Source organism: Aspergillus clavatus, genomic scaffold, assembly GCF_000002715.2.
Source record: "Aspergillus clavatus NRRL 1 1099423829736 genomic scaffold, whole genome shotgun sequence".
NCBI lineage: Eukaryota > Fungi > Ascomycota > Eurotiomycetes > Eurotiales > Aspergillaceae > Aspergillus > Aspergillus clavatus.
The window spans coordinates 403253-419045 of NW_001517111.1; the positions used below are offsets into that span (position 1 = coordinate 403253).

General features: G+C 48.1%; 3 protein-coding genes across 3 annotated transcripts, besides 5 other annotated features; 1 reads left to right on the top strand and 2 right to left on the bottom strand.

Annotated features, from left to right (window-relative positions):
• Positions 1-590: 590 nt before the first annotated feature.
• On the top strand, positions 591-2446 carry ACLA_058390 (uncharacterized protein; the record flags this gene model as incomplete). The annotated part of the gene is made up of 2 exons (XM_001276606.1): positions 591-2165; positions 2228-2446. The coding sequence occupies 2 exons, from the start codon at positions 591-593 to the stop codon at positions 2444-2446; spliced, it is 1794 nt and encodes a 597-aa protein (XP_001276607.1).
• Positions 2447-2769: 323 nt separating this feature from the next.
• On the bottom strand, positions 2770-3906 carry ACLA_058400 (putative bis(5'-nucleosyl)-tetraphosphatase; the record flags this gene model as incomplete). Its single annotated transcript, XM_001276607.1, has 2 exons — positions 2770-3702; positions 3781-3906. The coding sequence occupies 2 exons, from the start codon at positions 3904-3906 to the stop codon at positions 2770-2772; spliced, it is 1059 nt and encodes a 352-aa protein (XP_001276608.1).
• Positions 3907-3971: 65 nt separating this feature from the next.
• Positions 3972-4009: a microsatellite.
• A 532-nt stretch (positions 4010-4541) lies between these two features.
• zfpA (putative C2H2 finger domain protein) lies at positions 4542-6556 on the bottom strand (the record flags this gene model as incomplete). Its single annotated transcript, XM_001276608.1, has 2 exons — positions 4542-5992; positions 6058-6556. 2 exons carry the CDS (start codon positions 6554-6556, stop codon positions 4542-4544), a joined length of 1950 nt encoding a protein of 649 aa, XP_001276609.1.
• A 1642-nt stretch (positions 6557-8198) lies between these two features.
• Positions 8199-8227: a microsatellite.
• Positions 8228-10304: 2077 nt separating this feature from the next.
• Positions 10305-10329: a microsatellite.
• Positions 10330-12495: 2166 nt separating this feature from the next.
• Positions 12496-12532: a microsatellite.
• Positions 12496-12533: a microsatellite.
• The last annotated feature ends 3260 nt before the right edge of the window (positions 12534-15793 follow it).

Sequence of the window (15793 nt, forward strand, 5' to 3'; positions counted from 1 at the left end):
TGGATTGTCTTGTCCCAGCCTGAGACCCGTTGCCACTTCTTTGTGCCTTGTCTTTCCCTTTGATTCGACTCCAATCCCATCCTATCGTTTAGAGCTCGAACAATCCCACTCTCGCTTCCGATCCAGATAAGGCTGCCTGTCTACAACGGGCCGGTTGTGTTGAGACAGTCTTACCTTGGGGCTCGATATCACCCTGTTTGCGTGAATTTTCTCGAAATCGTGGCGACGCTCGCGGGAGGACACAAGGGAGCTGAAACATCCATAACGTCTGTCTGCACTTGTGCTTCTCCTTCGTGGGCCAATCAAACCTGTTGGCACCAACCAATATCAGACGTTGCGGTGACTTGCAACTGTCCTTGCCACAACGGCTTGTTACCTCCCTAGCACTGTGGTTTCTTTCGCCTTCGTTCTACTTCACCTCCCTGTACCTAGGAAGGTGCCAGTTGCTCAAGACCGCCTCATCAACGACTGAGACATTGCATCCCACCCCCTCCTCCAGAAAGCCGACGCACATAATAACGCTGCGTGGCGGCCCAGTCAAAGAGTGTCGATAGGTCGATCATACCCCATGCCAGGTGAAACCTCTCCATATGAATCTTGAGATGCTCAGCAAGCACATGTGTCCTGCAGGTGCCCCGATAAGGTCCAGAAACGTGCATATTCCGGCATCGAAACTTCTCGTGCACGCAGGACGCCTGCCATCTCTGCCGGCCTTGGTTGATCGGAGCGGTGAACTAGGCGACGACAAAGGCTATATGGCTTCTCTTAAAGCGATGCTCCGCGTTCTCGTTGATCCGGAGAATTCCAAAACATGTGTGATCTTCGAGAAGAGCCCTAATTCTCCAGACCCCGCTCACGCTTACTACTTCTTTGACAACAATCCGGACGTCGTCCAGGCAAAGACCTCTAGCCAGCAGTCAGAACCGTTTCCAAAGGAAATCCTGAGCTGTGAGCAGCCCTGGGCAAACCACTGCACTGGAGCCACCGAGATGCTCCCTGATACGCCAAACAAACTGTCAATGGCCAACACACAAACGATGAAACAAGACGTTTGTTTCTGGTCAGATGCCCTGACTCCCTTCGAGATTGAGGATTCTGGGTTTCCATCCCACGAATATACCTGTCTCTCGATGATTCAAGACCATCACCATCCCACTTTTCATGGTGGGAATCTCTCCGTCCTGAAATATGTCGAGCAACATGATGAGTCCACCTCGGACACAACCGTATCCGCGGACGCTTTCTCCGACGTGGAGTCCAAGCCCGACATTTTTCCTTCCGTGTATGCCCATCCAATCCGCAAGCCCAACTCATATTCGACCGCCACCTCCTTTCAATCGTTCTCAGACCCTGAAATCGCTTCAAGTACGACATCGCCCGCAAGCTCGCAGGAGTACCTCCCAGGCGTGGGCAGACATGGCATCCACAAGACCCACTGGCTGGATGGCCAGGTAGGGAGCGCTGTGCTGCTGAGCCAGAGCTCGCCAGGCAGCGTCGAGGATCCCTATACCCCTGTTGTGAGTACATGCGGGGGCACCGCGCCTCTCCACTGGTCAAGCAGCGGAATTCCAACGTCCTGGGAGATGCAGAGCCAGGAGACCGATCTCCAGGGGGCTCATTGGGGCAACGTACGCTGTTTTCCCGGCGTACACGCCCATGGGCGCCCTGTCGGCGGGGACCCTCAGCTGAGTACGCATACAATCGACAACGTTCATGGCTGTTTACCTCTCCTCAACGACGCTCAGCCCTATCTTCAGCATCCACCATCGTTCCTGCATGTCAGCAGACCGCCCGTCTACAGCGCCGGCTCCGCGAGCGGCAAGGATCGGGATGCCGTCGAACAGGGGGCGAGTCCGTTGCACTTTGCCAACAGCGAGCTCATGTACCACCAGCATGGGTACGAAGTCACCCCATCCGTACAGTCGGACCTCGCTGGCAACCCAACATTACCATGTCCAGGACGAAGAGGTTCGAGAGCGATCCCCTGTCACAGTGAAAACCGCAATGCTTTCTTGATCGAGTGCAAGCGTCGTGGGCTATCATACAAAGACATCAAAAGGCTCGGCGGGTTCAAGGAGGCCGAGTCCACCCTGCGCGGCAGGTTTCGGACGCTCACCAAAACAAAGGAGCAAAGAGTGAGGAAGCCACAGTGGAAGGAAAAGGATGTAAGTGATCCCTTCGCGGGCCGCGTAGCTTGCCCCTGCCCTTTGGCTGACCTTCATGACAGATAAGACTTCTCTGTGAGGCGGTAAATGCCTGTTCGAATTCCGGAAAGCAGGTCTCGAATTCATACAGTTGGTCGTGTCGGCCTAGAGGTTTGGGATTGCCCCCGAAAGTCTCCTGGAAGAAGGTCGCGCAGTACATTTGGACGCATGGAGGCTCGTATCATTTTGGGAATGCCACTTGCAAAAAGAAGTGGTGTGAAGTACACAGTGTAAAGATATGATCCAAAATTTGGCGCTGATAATTATGCTATCTCTAACATCCTCGAATTTCGTTTCTTCGTCTCATGGTATCTTTCTTGTGCTGTTGTGTTCGTCAAAAAAAAAAAAAAGGGCGCTCTTTAGCGTGTTCTAATTGAAACTTCCGAGATGCTCTAGTCAAATAAAAGCTTTCTGGAATCCGTCTTACCCGTCTCGGGTGATCATGTATCTCGTTCTGTATCATCCATTGGTATCAGACAAGTGGAATCAACCAACCCCCAAGCCGTCATCTCTACAACCCCCTTTGTTGGGAGAAAGGCGCTTGATAATCAGATCGAACAACTCATCATAACAGAGCAAGCCCTCGGAAGTCCGGTTGCGCGTACCCAACGGTTCCCAGGATATTCGTCAGAATCTCCGGGTTCCGGCGAATCTCATTCCACTCGGCCTCTGCCTTGACCATAAGCGTTCCGGCAAGAATAGTGCCGTTCAGAGCAATCATCCCAGCCTCCTCGACATCCTGAGAGACGGCCGGATCGACGGGCACCCGAGCACATTCGCTTTTCCTCGGACAGATCACCATCATCGACTCGGTCATGGCCAAGTTATAGCTCACGGCAGCGGGGCCGTCAGTCACATGCGCATGATCCCCCAGCGACCCTTTCACAGTCGACACCGCGGCCCTGTACAGCGAGAGGTAGATGGCATGCAGAGCATCCGCGGACGGGTTCTGCGGCAGCGGCAGCGCAAAATGCGCGAACGGCAACTGGGTTAACCGTCTAAGCTCCGAGTCCGGGCCCACAGGTTGCGATGGCAGGGAGTCGATCAATGGCTGCCAGAGTTCCGAGTCGCCCTGGCTCTCGGCCATGGCCTCCACCGGCAGGAACTGCAAGTGTCGATGCGGCTGGCTGGCGCCGCTCTCGTCGCCGGAGTTGAAGAAGGCGAATAGCCGCCGTTTTGGCTTTGAAGGCCCATCTTCCTTGTCTGCTTCTCTATCCCGCCAAGCTTTCACGCAGGCATAGGCAGCGTCCAGGTCTTCCTTCTCAAGAATATCTGTCTGCAGCTTCCACGCCTTGGTCGCGAGGATGAAGTGGTTGGGGATCACGGGGTACTTGTTCAGAACGAGCATGTGCGTTGGGTCCTCCCGGGGTATTTGTGTGATGAGGAGCTCCTGCGAAGGGTTCTCGAAAGGGTCGAATCTGGGACCTGATCGGTCTTGGTCGGTTTTGGGGCTGCTGGAAGGTTTCTTTGCGAGGGCGGGGCAGTAGCGAAGTTGATACTGAGAAGGAACGGGTTAACGTCTGGGCCGTGGTCATTACTCTTTGGGGTGTTGAAGAAAATGGCCGCGATCTCTTACCGATATCCCTCCAGCGCGGACTATTGCGAGGTGAGTATGGGAGAATATGAGATGGCTGCCTTCCTTAGCAGCTGTGAAGCGCTTAGCCACTAAAGCTGGGAGGCTGTCTGTCAGGCCCAGCTGCATTGTCTGTTCCCAGGCTTTTTACCAAGCTCTTTTTGGTGACTGTTTCAATTGTTAGGTGGTTTAGAAGAGAGAGGGGGAGAGAGAGAGGGAGGGAGGGAGGGAGAAGAACAGAGTGAAGCACGAGGGTCGATTCGGAGATTGAGGAGCAGAGACGTCGGACTGCGGGGAAAATTTGAGACAACATCACCAACAGTCCACCACCCAGTGGCCACTGTCTATTAAGGACGTTTACCCTGCAATCAACATACGAGTTCATAGTTCGATGCTCCTGACTCGCATACCAGAGTAGACATTCCTGTTCATCGCTTCAATTACAGCTATCCAGATACACAATGAGGTCACCAATGAGCACAGCCTGGACTAGTCGAGGGACAAATGTTTGATTATTCTCAGTCTGAAAGAGAAATAATGTATTACTATGGGATAACTTCAGAGAGAGATGGCTTTTTGAGAAGAAGCAGTTGGTTTTTCAAAGGAGACCATATTATCAAAGCAGGGAGAATGGCCAGTGGTATCATATTCCAATATACAGCCCACAAGATGTCGCTATCATCATGCAGCATATGCAAAAAAAAAGACAGGTATCAAGAATGCAAGAGTGAAGAAGGTAGAAGAAAACGGCATTGAAGTCGTGCTCAAGACATCAACTCATCAATATCCACGTCTTCGTGGGAATGAGAAAAGTCAGGCAGGACCATAGCCGGTTGTCCGATGAGGTGGGTAGATGGTCCCTGTAACCAAGGACCTCTTTCCTCCTCGTTAGCGCTCAGCACGCCCTCAACGCGTTTGAGCGTTTCGACATCCAAGTCGGTTATGTACGCCTCTCGGTTGGTGCCGTCACCAGCGCCCCCGGGAAGCTTCAACCGAACCTCGAATTCATTATCAAGCATCATCTCATCTTTCCACAGTCGGCGCTGCCCGTCAAAAACGCAGAGCACACGCTTTTTGGTCTTCATGCTGCTGCTTGGGCAGCCCCAGGAGGGAGGGTATCGGTCACGGTTGTTCCGCCGTTTGGAGACGGTCGGACGTGCCTTGTTGTTCTTGGTGATGGCGTTGTTGTTTCCCAGAATAGGACGAGACGTCGCGTGGAGACTTCCTTTGTTCGATTTCAAAGCGCCTTTGCTCGAGCGCAGATGGAGATTTAGTTCGTTATAATCGTCGTCCTCATCGAACTGGTCGTCGTCAAACTGATCGATGGTTTCGGTTGTGTCAAGTAATCTGTGCTTCTCCATGGTCTTCTTCACTTCATCGTCGGAATCCACTTCAGCAAGCCGTTGCTGATTGATTACCTCGCTAGGCTCGACTTGTTGCACAACACGGAGAACACAATCGTCCAGATGCTCATAGAAATCCTGCGCATTACTGAAAGTGGCGGAGCAGGTCGAGCACTTGCCCGTGGCATCTTGACAATAATCTGAAACGTTCTTGTTAGAGGACGCAGTTGGGCTCCTCTTGCGACAGTTTGGTGGTGTTTGTTCCACCCCATGGACTGAAGTCAAATGACGCTTGAAGACGTCCGCTCGGTTGAAGCTCTTTTCCGCGGGTGAGCCAGATCCTGGGCAGAAGCCACAGACCATGGTCCCCTTATAATGTGTGAGGGTGTGCCTATTCTTATCGTACTTGCGAGCAAACCCTTTGGTATGATACTCGCAAGTGACGATGGGGCACTTCTCGGGCCTCTCGGATTGGTGTGTGAGCATGTGGGCCTTGAGATCCTTGAAGACTCTCCCACAGTCAGGATGGGGGCATCGCCCTTTCTCCTTGATCTCTTCATCGAGGTCTGCTGGGCTGGCAGCTGGGCTCTGTCGGGACTGGCGGGACTGGATGGAGGAGATGGATGACCTTCGGTCGTAAATGGAAACAGGACGCGAGTGAGAAGTTGGGTTCAGGAGAGGAGAAGAGCCAGCAAGAGCATTCGGTGACAGATGATCCGCAGAGTAGTTCTCAAGAACAGGAAGGTGCGATGTATCAGGAGACTGGAGCAAGAAGCCACAATGAGAGGCGAGGAAGCCCGATTGCTCGGGGAAAGCGATGGTAGGAGGGCAGAAGTTTGGTTGCCGGTGAATCGGCTGGATTAATGAAGGATCTATGCAGCATGCGTTAGCAACTCGCAAGGTCGACGATGTGTGGTGCCAGCACACGAGGACTTACCAACGAAGTCGTCGGGGCCTTTCGTTTGGTAAATGTCTTCCGAGTCTAAGGAGTTGCCTATAAAGTCATTGGGAAAGAATTCATCCATGACTGCGGCAGGAAGCCCAATACCGTTATTGGTATCAATCCAGCTCTCTTGAAAGGTATGTGTGATGCCAGAATATGGTGAACCAATTGCTGAAGATGAGGCACTCGCGACGGACGGACCGGACGCAGACGATAGCCCCGACATATAAGGTTCTGTGGAGTAAGGCAGTGGAAGCGAAGGGGGGGTAGGAGGCATAGGGGGGAAATTGGAAGTCTTAGCATCCGAGTGTGGATTCCCATATACTGGGGAGGTTTCGTAGTATGAGGGTTGTGGTGGAGCATTGGTAGCAGACTGTCCGAAGCCGCTAAAGGTGTCGGCATGGAATCCGAAGGGATCGACCAAGGCTGGATCCATTGGGACGGTGTGGAAGTATGATGGTTGCTGTTGACGCGACGAGTCCAATGCCATCATGTTGATCTTGACCTGTAGTATTGTAGGGTATGTAACAGAGTCGTAAAGGGCTCTTTGGCCTTGCCCTGCAGTGGGATGCGAGGGTTGCGTTCCGAGTAAGGGAGTCGAAGCGCGAGAACTGTCAGAAGTTGAGTGTCAGCTATCATTCTGTGTCTGACACTGTGTCCACTGCCCCAGGCAGAATGGGAAATAAACACAAGCATACCGTGAGAGTCACCTCTCAAATGAGGGATCGGGCCGTCCGATAATGAACGTGAATACCCTAGTAGGCGGAATAGATCGTCGACTGCAGAAAGCAAGGGGAGATCCACAGGATGATTGATCCTTTCAAGTTTTGCGAGGAGCTTTTTCTTAAGGCATATAGCAAGACGGAATGGGGGTCATCAACTAATTAAAAATAGTTTGTACAATGCAGATGGACGGAGAGAGTTGGTTTCTTCTTATGTTCCAGTTCGTGACTCAGGTTGGATAGTGGAGTATATAGCAAAGAAGAGAGACAGCAGCACTCGGCAAATATTCGAGTCAATGCGAGTGAGCGATACCGTATGATATAGGTCCGAGCAGAAGTAGGAAGAAGTAGTATATGCAAGAGGTACAGGAGGAGAGAAAGAGCAGAGGGTGGGGTAAGGTCCTTTCTTCGATGATTTCTTCCTTTGCTCTTCTTGATGTCTTTCCAAGAGACAGCTGTCTGAATCTCTGAAGAATAAAAAAAGAGGATTTCGCATGCACAGAGTTGAAGAAAAAAACACCGAAGGAGGGGAGGGGGAGCATTTGTTAAATGTTTATATGGATGATTTTATCACTACTCGCCCTATGGGAGAAGTTAAGCGTACCTCATTCTGGACTCGCAGCATACTAGTCCAAAGTGGATTGCGACTAGATTAAGTGAACTAGACTATAGTACTAGTTACCTCGATACAAACTGGACGAACTAAAAACTAAATAATAACACTAACTCAAGCCCATCCAGACTACTGGAGGTGGAATGCGCAGCAGGGGACAGGGGACTGTTTAGTGTGCATTGAAACCGACTGGGATGATGATGGTACTTTACGGTATCTGGGTATTGACCGTAATTGTAACTTGACAAGACGTCAGACGGGAAGGGTAAAAAAAAAAAATAAAATAAAAAAAGCCTAACGATGCTGATACCTCCCTAACCAATTGGACTCTCAGGAGGACTAAAGGTAAGGACGGGGAAAGAAACAAGACCTTGAAGTGGAGATGTCGGGCGAGGAGGGACACCAGAGGCAATAATAGGTACGTACGAGTGACTGAGGTAAGGCCGTAAGGCAAATGGTATGGACTAATTTAATTTTATAGTAGTAGTTTATTTTTAATTCAACAAATTATTTTATTTTTAGCGGTAATTGAGTTTACAGAGATACAACTAAATCTGCATGCTCCAGTGCACTGATGTTCCTCGATGCCTTCAGAAATTTTCTTGGCTACATGAACAGGATGGGGCTCATGTGCTGGACTCAATTTCTCCTGTCTTAATCGATGACACTGATCTCGTCATTATTCAGAATAGTATCTTTGGAATCAAATAGCGTCAGTAAGTTTTGGTTGTATGTTACAGCCGACTAGAGTATTATCATTACAGAAGAAATTAGAGTAAAAGGGGAAAGAAAAAAAATCGAGGCCACTCAAAAAAAGGCCGCTCAAAAAAGAGTTCAAGCAGAAAAATAACAAGAATAAAAAAAAATAAAAGAAAATAAAACAAAAGAGAAGAGAAAAAAAGCACAGTCATCCAACTCAACCTCCAATGAATCAAAGCCATGTCGATATCTCCAAGTCCAATAAACCTCAAGCACATTTTCCACGGATTCGGCCGTACCTTAGGGGCTTGTGAGCCTGGAATAACTGTACTCCGTAGATATATCAGGACCACAGTTATGAAGTATGGTTCCTGCATTTTTTCCCTCCCATATCTTCATGGCAGTTGAAACGACCTTGTCTCTTTCTCTCTCTCGTGGGAACTACAGCTATTCAATTCCCCAAATGGTTCCCCGACTGGCCTACGGAGTATTGTAAGTATGACTTCCCATTCAACAAGCAGCATGATCAACCACTTTATCCCAAACTACCTGATCCATAGCCTGTATGCCTTGAAATTACATGTTTCTCTTGTGGCATGCCTTGTCAACCTTGGGTATCGGGAACACCGTGTCTCTCCTCGCTAGGGATGCATGCTTGACATTTGTGGATACAGATGTCATCGGCAAGTCCGTGTCCAATTGACTTGGCGCCGTCAGACCGGACCGCGAAGTCAACAGACAGCAGTTACGGAGCATGGAGTCAAAGTACTCCGGACAAAGCGACGGATCAGAAGTTAGAACCAATTATCAAGCAATCTTCTTGGCTTATTGGGATGATTTTCCTGATAAGATGGTGGCAAATTTGGTTTTGCTTTCCCCATTCTAGGGTATCACACAGACACAGACCGGGCGGACTATGGGGTAATATCAGTGATCTCTAGGATGATTTGAAATCAGTGACTGGTTTCCCTCTATGTGTTATATTTTGTTGGGAAAATCAATTGCTTCTATCAGAGCTTAAACACATGACGTGTTGATAATCATTAATAATCATCAAGCATAATTACTATGGACGGATGATGAATCAATGTTGACTGGCTAGATAGACAATATGATTTCCATATCACCTGGCAGATTGGCAGCCGGGCAAAAAAAGCCTCCTCACTCCGTCCCGTCAATCCGGTACAGATCATCATCATTCAGGAGGCACTTTAGCAGTGACTCTAGCAGGAAACTCTAGATCTCGAACCATGGCCGCAAGTTCCGAGCAGCCATCCCCCTGATCTGGTTAGATCTGCTATCCTTACTGGGGTCCGGCCGACGATCTTGGTTCAGCTCCACATCCCCAGCCATTCCAAGGAACGTGCATCCGGCGCTTGCTGGAATGATTGGCTGTAATTTTTGGCGGGCTTAAGGAAGCATGAGAATCCTGACCCAATCAAATGTTGTAACTTGTAAGTGCGACCAGACGGAAGGAAGATCGCTTCATTTACAGAATACTTTGTAGAAACGGTCCCGAGGGAACAAATCCTTTCTGCTCAACAATGTGATTAACGTTGACAGGACTGGTAGATAGCATCCATTGTTCCTTGGGTTCGGAAACAGAGCGTAAAACAAAAAAACAAAAATTAAAAAAAAAAATTAAAAACTAGAAATATCAAACCTCGTTGATTTGTATCGCTGGTAGGTGTAGATACTTGACCACAGTCTCGTGGGAAATACAGTACACTGCAGGTAATTTGTACATTATTAGGCACAGAGTACCCCTGGTACGTACATCAATTATCAAACGATCTACCTCTTTTTGGGCCTGCTCCAATTTCTGGTGAGTGGTGACGCAGCCACCACTCCACCAGACGTTCTACTTGCCCAAAGGGGAAAACATAGAGTGGATGATAGATCGACCTTGAGTAGCTACAAGGCTGAATACTATCATTTATGGTAAACTCTGGGATCCCAATAGGACTGTGCATATATTACAAGTGTATGGTACGATGTTATATGGCAGGTAGGTACCTTTGGTAGAGTAGGTGTAAGTGGTTGTTAATGGCACAATATACTGGCAGACTTCTTGAATGCCAGCGCTACGTAAGATACAAGATATTCTACAGAGTACGGTCTGACTCTGACGATATCGTCGATAAAAAAAGTTCAGTCATGATGATGCAGCTAATTGCCAATTCTGCTGCATCCGCCCCACGAGATGCAAAAGAAAAAAAAAAAAAAAAAAAACGGGAAGCCTTTCGGTTTGAGTCAATACATGAAGAAGAAAGGCCAAATAATACCTGTATCGACTGTGACGCTCTTCTCCGGGAGGAGATGACAGAACGCCCAAGGTCGGTGAGAAAAGTTCTCCTAAAAAGCCTTAGCGCCACACCCTGGTGTGAGCCACGTTGCGAACACCAATCATCATCCAGAGCATGGATCTACTCGCCGTACCATTGGCAGATCCCATGTCGGCTAATGGGTCTGCGACTGAATCGAGGCGCAGCAACTTATTTTTACACCGCTGCCTCTTGTTTTTCCATTTCCTCGACCCGACTTTCAGGACGTTAAGGTACCTTAGCACTTAGGTTGTTTTAGTTGTTCCCTTTTCTGTTTCCGACATGCGATGCATGATGATGATACCGTCGGGTGTACCCTAGATAGATGACATGGAGTATCCACAATGTTGCATGGCATTCTGGCTTCGGAGTCACGGAATTCCTTCGAACTTCTAACTTCTCGCTAGAAACTTGACCGATGGTTGCTCCTTGATTCCGGCAGGACGAACACTGCTTCCCTCCCATTATGTTGCGGTGAAACAACCTTATTCTTCCGGCCGGATTCCTTTGGCCAAACGCGGAATCAAAACCCATAATTGGCTGACGTGGAGGGATTCCAGGTTCCCCTCCTATGGGTTAGCTTTTGTTTTTGGCATGATGGCTTGACAGGTTGATAGATAGTCCCTATGGCTACTGGTGTACAGCGCCGTTCGAGAACTCGCGAAGGAATGAGGTAATTTAAAAGGGGACCAACAATCTTTCCCCAACGAACCTACACCTTGCCGAAGGATTCTGAGGCTCTGTTATCCCAGTCTTCCCAGACAAATATGCTCAACTTTATTCTCTCAACCGTTTACTCTTTTAGGCGTTTGAATCTAGATAGGGTTGCAGGACTATAGGGATGATCAGTCTCCCTTCGATACTAAATTGGCAGTCCCCCTTTCCCTCCTAATTGTTTTCGCTTATCTTCCTCCTTAGGGTCTCAGCATGAGAAACAGTGGCATCAGCAGCAGGATGTCTTCAAAAATCTCCTTGAGTACAGTAAAAAGTGCTTCGAAAGCAGCGTCTTTATGATTTGAATATCCTGATCAAGCCATCTACTACAACGCATGGATGAGAAAACGCCATGACCCTGGAACGATTGCAAATTGCCAATGAATGCAAATTAAGTGATGGTTGCGTCTAGACCAGTAAACGTAGCAAGGAAGGTCCCTCACCTCCACAGTAAGCTACATATTCCAGAGCGGCAACGCCGAACCCTGGCGTTCACACGTGGAGGGTGCATTCCCTTGGCATAATCAGGGAGGGTAGTCTGAGACTCTGACAGGTGACAGGGTCTATCTAATCCAACATACCGAGTATTCGTCAAGATTACAGCAATACTAACACCACCGATTTCCAAGTAAACAAAACGGGAAACTACTCTTAGCCACGTTTGTTGAAAAAGATCGGATTGTTTTTTTCATATTTTTTATTACTATTCAAGCCCTTGAGCCAGACAGGACAATAAGCTTAGAATTAGATCCCTTAAAAAAAATATCCAAATATAATTGAGTTTATAGGAAGGCAAACGGGCACAATAAACACAGCTCCTGTCACTGAAGAGCAAAACACTAAAAGCCATAGACAAAGTAACTGGCATCTTGGCAATAACTGTCTCAGCCCTATTGTATCTGAACATAGGCTTTTTGACTTTCCAAGTTACCGACAAATAAAAGGAGAGCCTGAGTCTGACTGTCTGACTCTGACAGCCTTAACAAGTTCCCAACAAAAGTATCCCTGCCTCCATGTGCCAGATAAAACATGCAACAGAGTAACTAACGCATGCTTGATGTACAGACTCTGGCCATGCCTAATATAGAATAGAGTACTTCAACTGGGCCGGTTCAGGATATAATCAGCAGTCCTGTTGTTTTCTGATTCGACGATTCGTCTGTCAACAAGCGAGAAAGCTAATTTTAGGAAACCTAAAAACACGGCATCAGACTAGATTAAGGCATCAACTACGGAGTATGGATTATCTATCTCAATCTAGTATCTGGTATCTACTGTCTACCTGGTACCTACTCCGTAGTGTCTACTAACCATCAGGAGTTCTAGACACAAGCCTCTTCAAAGTTTGTGGAGTACCAACCATACATACATACATACATACAAACATACAAACATACACAAGTCACTGGTTTACCACCCAATACAACCCAATCAATAACAACCTGAAACTTTTCAAGGGTTTTGTTTTTCTTTCTGTACTGTTTCATTACCCTCGTACAGAGCACACAACCTTCACAGGTTAAAAAAAGAAACAGAAGCAGGCAACTGGAGGCTGTCTCTTATGTATCAACAACACACACGTTGTACCTCGCTAAAGATTACCCTGAACTGATCGCTCGTTTGAGCGTGGGAGTACTTTTCCAGTATCAGACATTTCACTGACGATTTGAATTCTGTTTCATCTCACCTCTCACTTGTCAGATCTGCTAGCAGTATCCGGCATAGTGTCGGGGATCATAACTGGAGACTTAGGTCTTGGAAAGTCAAGACTCCAGTCATCCAGTGTCTTAGCCAACCGACCGCCGGGCGCCGAGATAAGCAGTCGACAGCCTCAGGAAGTTTTTGGCCCCCAAATATGCCAAGGACTGATCCCGCGTCGCCTCGGGGTCTGGAGCTTGGACACGCTCTACGGGGTACCGAGTCTACCGACAGAGTGCGAGAGGATGGTATATGCAAAATGTATGCAGTGTAACCCATCCAACAGTCGGTTCTCGAAACACTCCCCTGCTTCCTCGTGGCAGTCCCAAGATCAGATGCTTATTGCTTACTGCTGACAATGGCAATGACACATGACATACTAAGAGGGTGAAGATAGCGGGGGGTTGCACAACTCGAGCTGGGATTATCAGATGCATGGGGACAAGGATATGTCCTTCTTTGCATGACTGTGTCTCTCTCATGCCGCTTCGTCGGGTCCATGTATCAGCATGGCTATGATTAATCATGCCCATGCGCTGCACTGGTCTACCGGTAGCCATTCAGAGCGCGAGGGAAGACTTCTAGAACAAAATGGATACAGCAACCACTCCTTCTTGACAGTTACGTTGCTTGGGCCAGCTTCTGCAGCCGCCAATCTGATCCGGGCTCTGTGGGAAATGGAAATGGCACCATTTGGTAATTAGGTGAGCAGGTGAGGATAATCTAGCCGAAATTTCGTCTAGCTAGAATGCTAGATAGATACCAGACCAGTCCATGCCCGCGGAGGATAAGGTTGTGAGTTGCTCGTGTAATCATGTTAGTACTTAGTAGGACCCCGAAATCTCTTGTTGATATGGAGTCAAGACACGGAGATGCCGTAGACTTGGCATGATATGGACCAATCTTTCGGCTGGGGAGGATCGAACTCGGTGCCGCCGGCGCCCACACCATAGAGAGTTTAATAGTCACCAATCACCGCAACACCTAGCCCGTTTTCTTAAGCCTCAAACTTGGCATTTGGGTAATCCTGATGACTTGGCGACTTGCGGACAAAATTCTCACCGATTCCGGATAAATAGCCGCCAGCCAGCGGACATAGCCGTATCTGACCCGGGATTCTATCGCTTAGATTCGACTGTGTTGTTGACATTGGAAAATCGGACATCACCTTCGATGCTCCGTATTACTATTTACTACCTATCTCGCCATGCTCCACAGTGGAGAGTATGTGTGGGGGTTTACCACAGGAGGCTCCGGTCACGGGACCTGGTGCCAGAATCCATTGGATCTCTCCTGTTGTTTCCCCATACAGTCTGAGTACAAGACAGTAGACACAAGTACCATTATTACGGCAGGACTGGTTAGTTATTACAGAGATACCTTACCCAGGTCTCAGTAGTGTCAGATCCCTGTCAAGTGTCAACCTAAAGAACCCCAACCTAGATTTAAAATCATGAGGCTGTTTCAGTTTCATTATTATGGCCTCCACCTTATTTATTGTTGAGGTATCATCGTATCATCCTTGGCCTCAAATTTACAGTATTACAATACCCTGTAAATACTGACTGAATAATGGGTACCCTGGTAGGTAGGTGGTCTCAGACAACTGTCTATAATCTACGTATCGCTCTTGATATACGGAGTACTAGGTCCAGTCGACACTGATGCTATTGAATACTACAGTCAGATAGTCAGGTGCCAAGGAACAGCATATTTCTACATAAGATCCTCCAAATTTGCGACTGGCATGCTGACTACCGCAGGGACTGAGCCCAGATGTGACTATGATGATTAAGCTGGAGGCATGCAGGTCGCATTACAGGCATCCAAAAAAAAAGCCACATACTTTCTGCAGAAGCATTTGATCTGTACGGAGTATAAGGTGAGAATTGCCTGTGGAAATAGATTCCGCGACCCTCGAGATAGGAGACTGACTTCCACATTGGTCTCAGAAGAGATCCGCAGAAAGAAGAACACGATGCCTCGAAGATAAAAAGGAACTATTGATCTCGTACGGTTATCTTCGGAGATTTGGATCTGGCTTGGCTTGACTTACTTTGCTAGATTCAACAGCTTGGCACCAGGTTAAGGGATAGTATCTCGAGTTCTCGACTTTCGAGGCCTACTTCTGACCGATTGATTAATTACAACGTTGGCGCCTCATTTTTTCGTCTAAGAGAATTAAGCCGACTACAATGGCCTTAGCACCGGCCCCCAATATCGAGGTCTGAGCATTGATGGTATATGCAGATAGATCGCATGTTGCAGCCTCCTTGATACCAAGTTCGATTTTAAATGCACGAGAAGATCAAACCGGCTATGAGCTTATGAAGATGATCTAGCGATCTGGGAAACAGAAGATCTCCATTTGATCTGACCCTAATCCTATTCTTCTGGGACCAGTTTTTAGCTTTGTGATGAAGGTGCAGTCAGTGAGTGTGGTGTGATCAACCTGCATAGAGAGAAATATATTGATCTTGATTGTGGCTTGGTACACATTACTGGATCTCTTAGTATTGTACCTATTTAATCCTTCATTGTGACAACATGGAGTAGTAGTACCAGATGTAAATCTACAGTATGTGTACTTGATCACTGCTTCATGAAGCTGTTTCCAAGCCTTTCCACATGGGAGGACACCTTATGACGCGCCTCCAGTGCTACTTACTAGTTAGTATTTACAAGGACTCATGCTGTCTCTGCTCTCTGGTCCTTGATAGTTGTTACGTTCCGATTATCTGGGTGGGAGACACCTGTCACTGATACGCTAGTATGATTTGCACATACCTAAGCTTCCGACATCTGAGTCAGATACATGGATCTTGGTTTTTTATTCGTCTCTATCTCTGTATTCCCTAATCAACTTTCGTGGAAGTATATAGCACCGGAGTACGGAGTACACTACTGCTTCCTGCTTCCCAACTTCCTGCACTGTAGATCAACAGCATTTTTCCGGGATC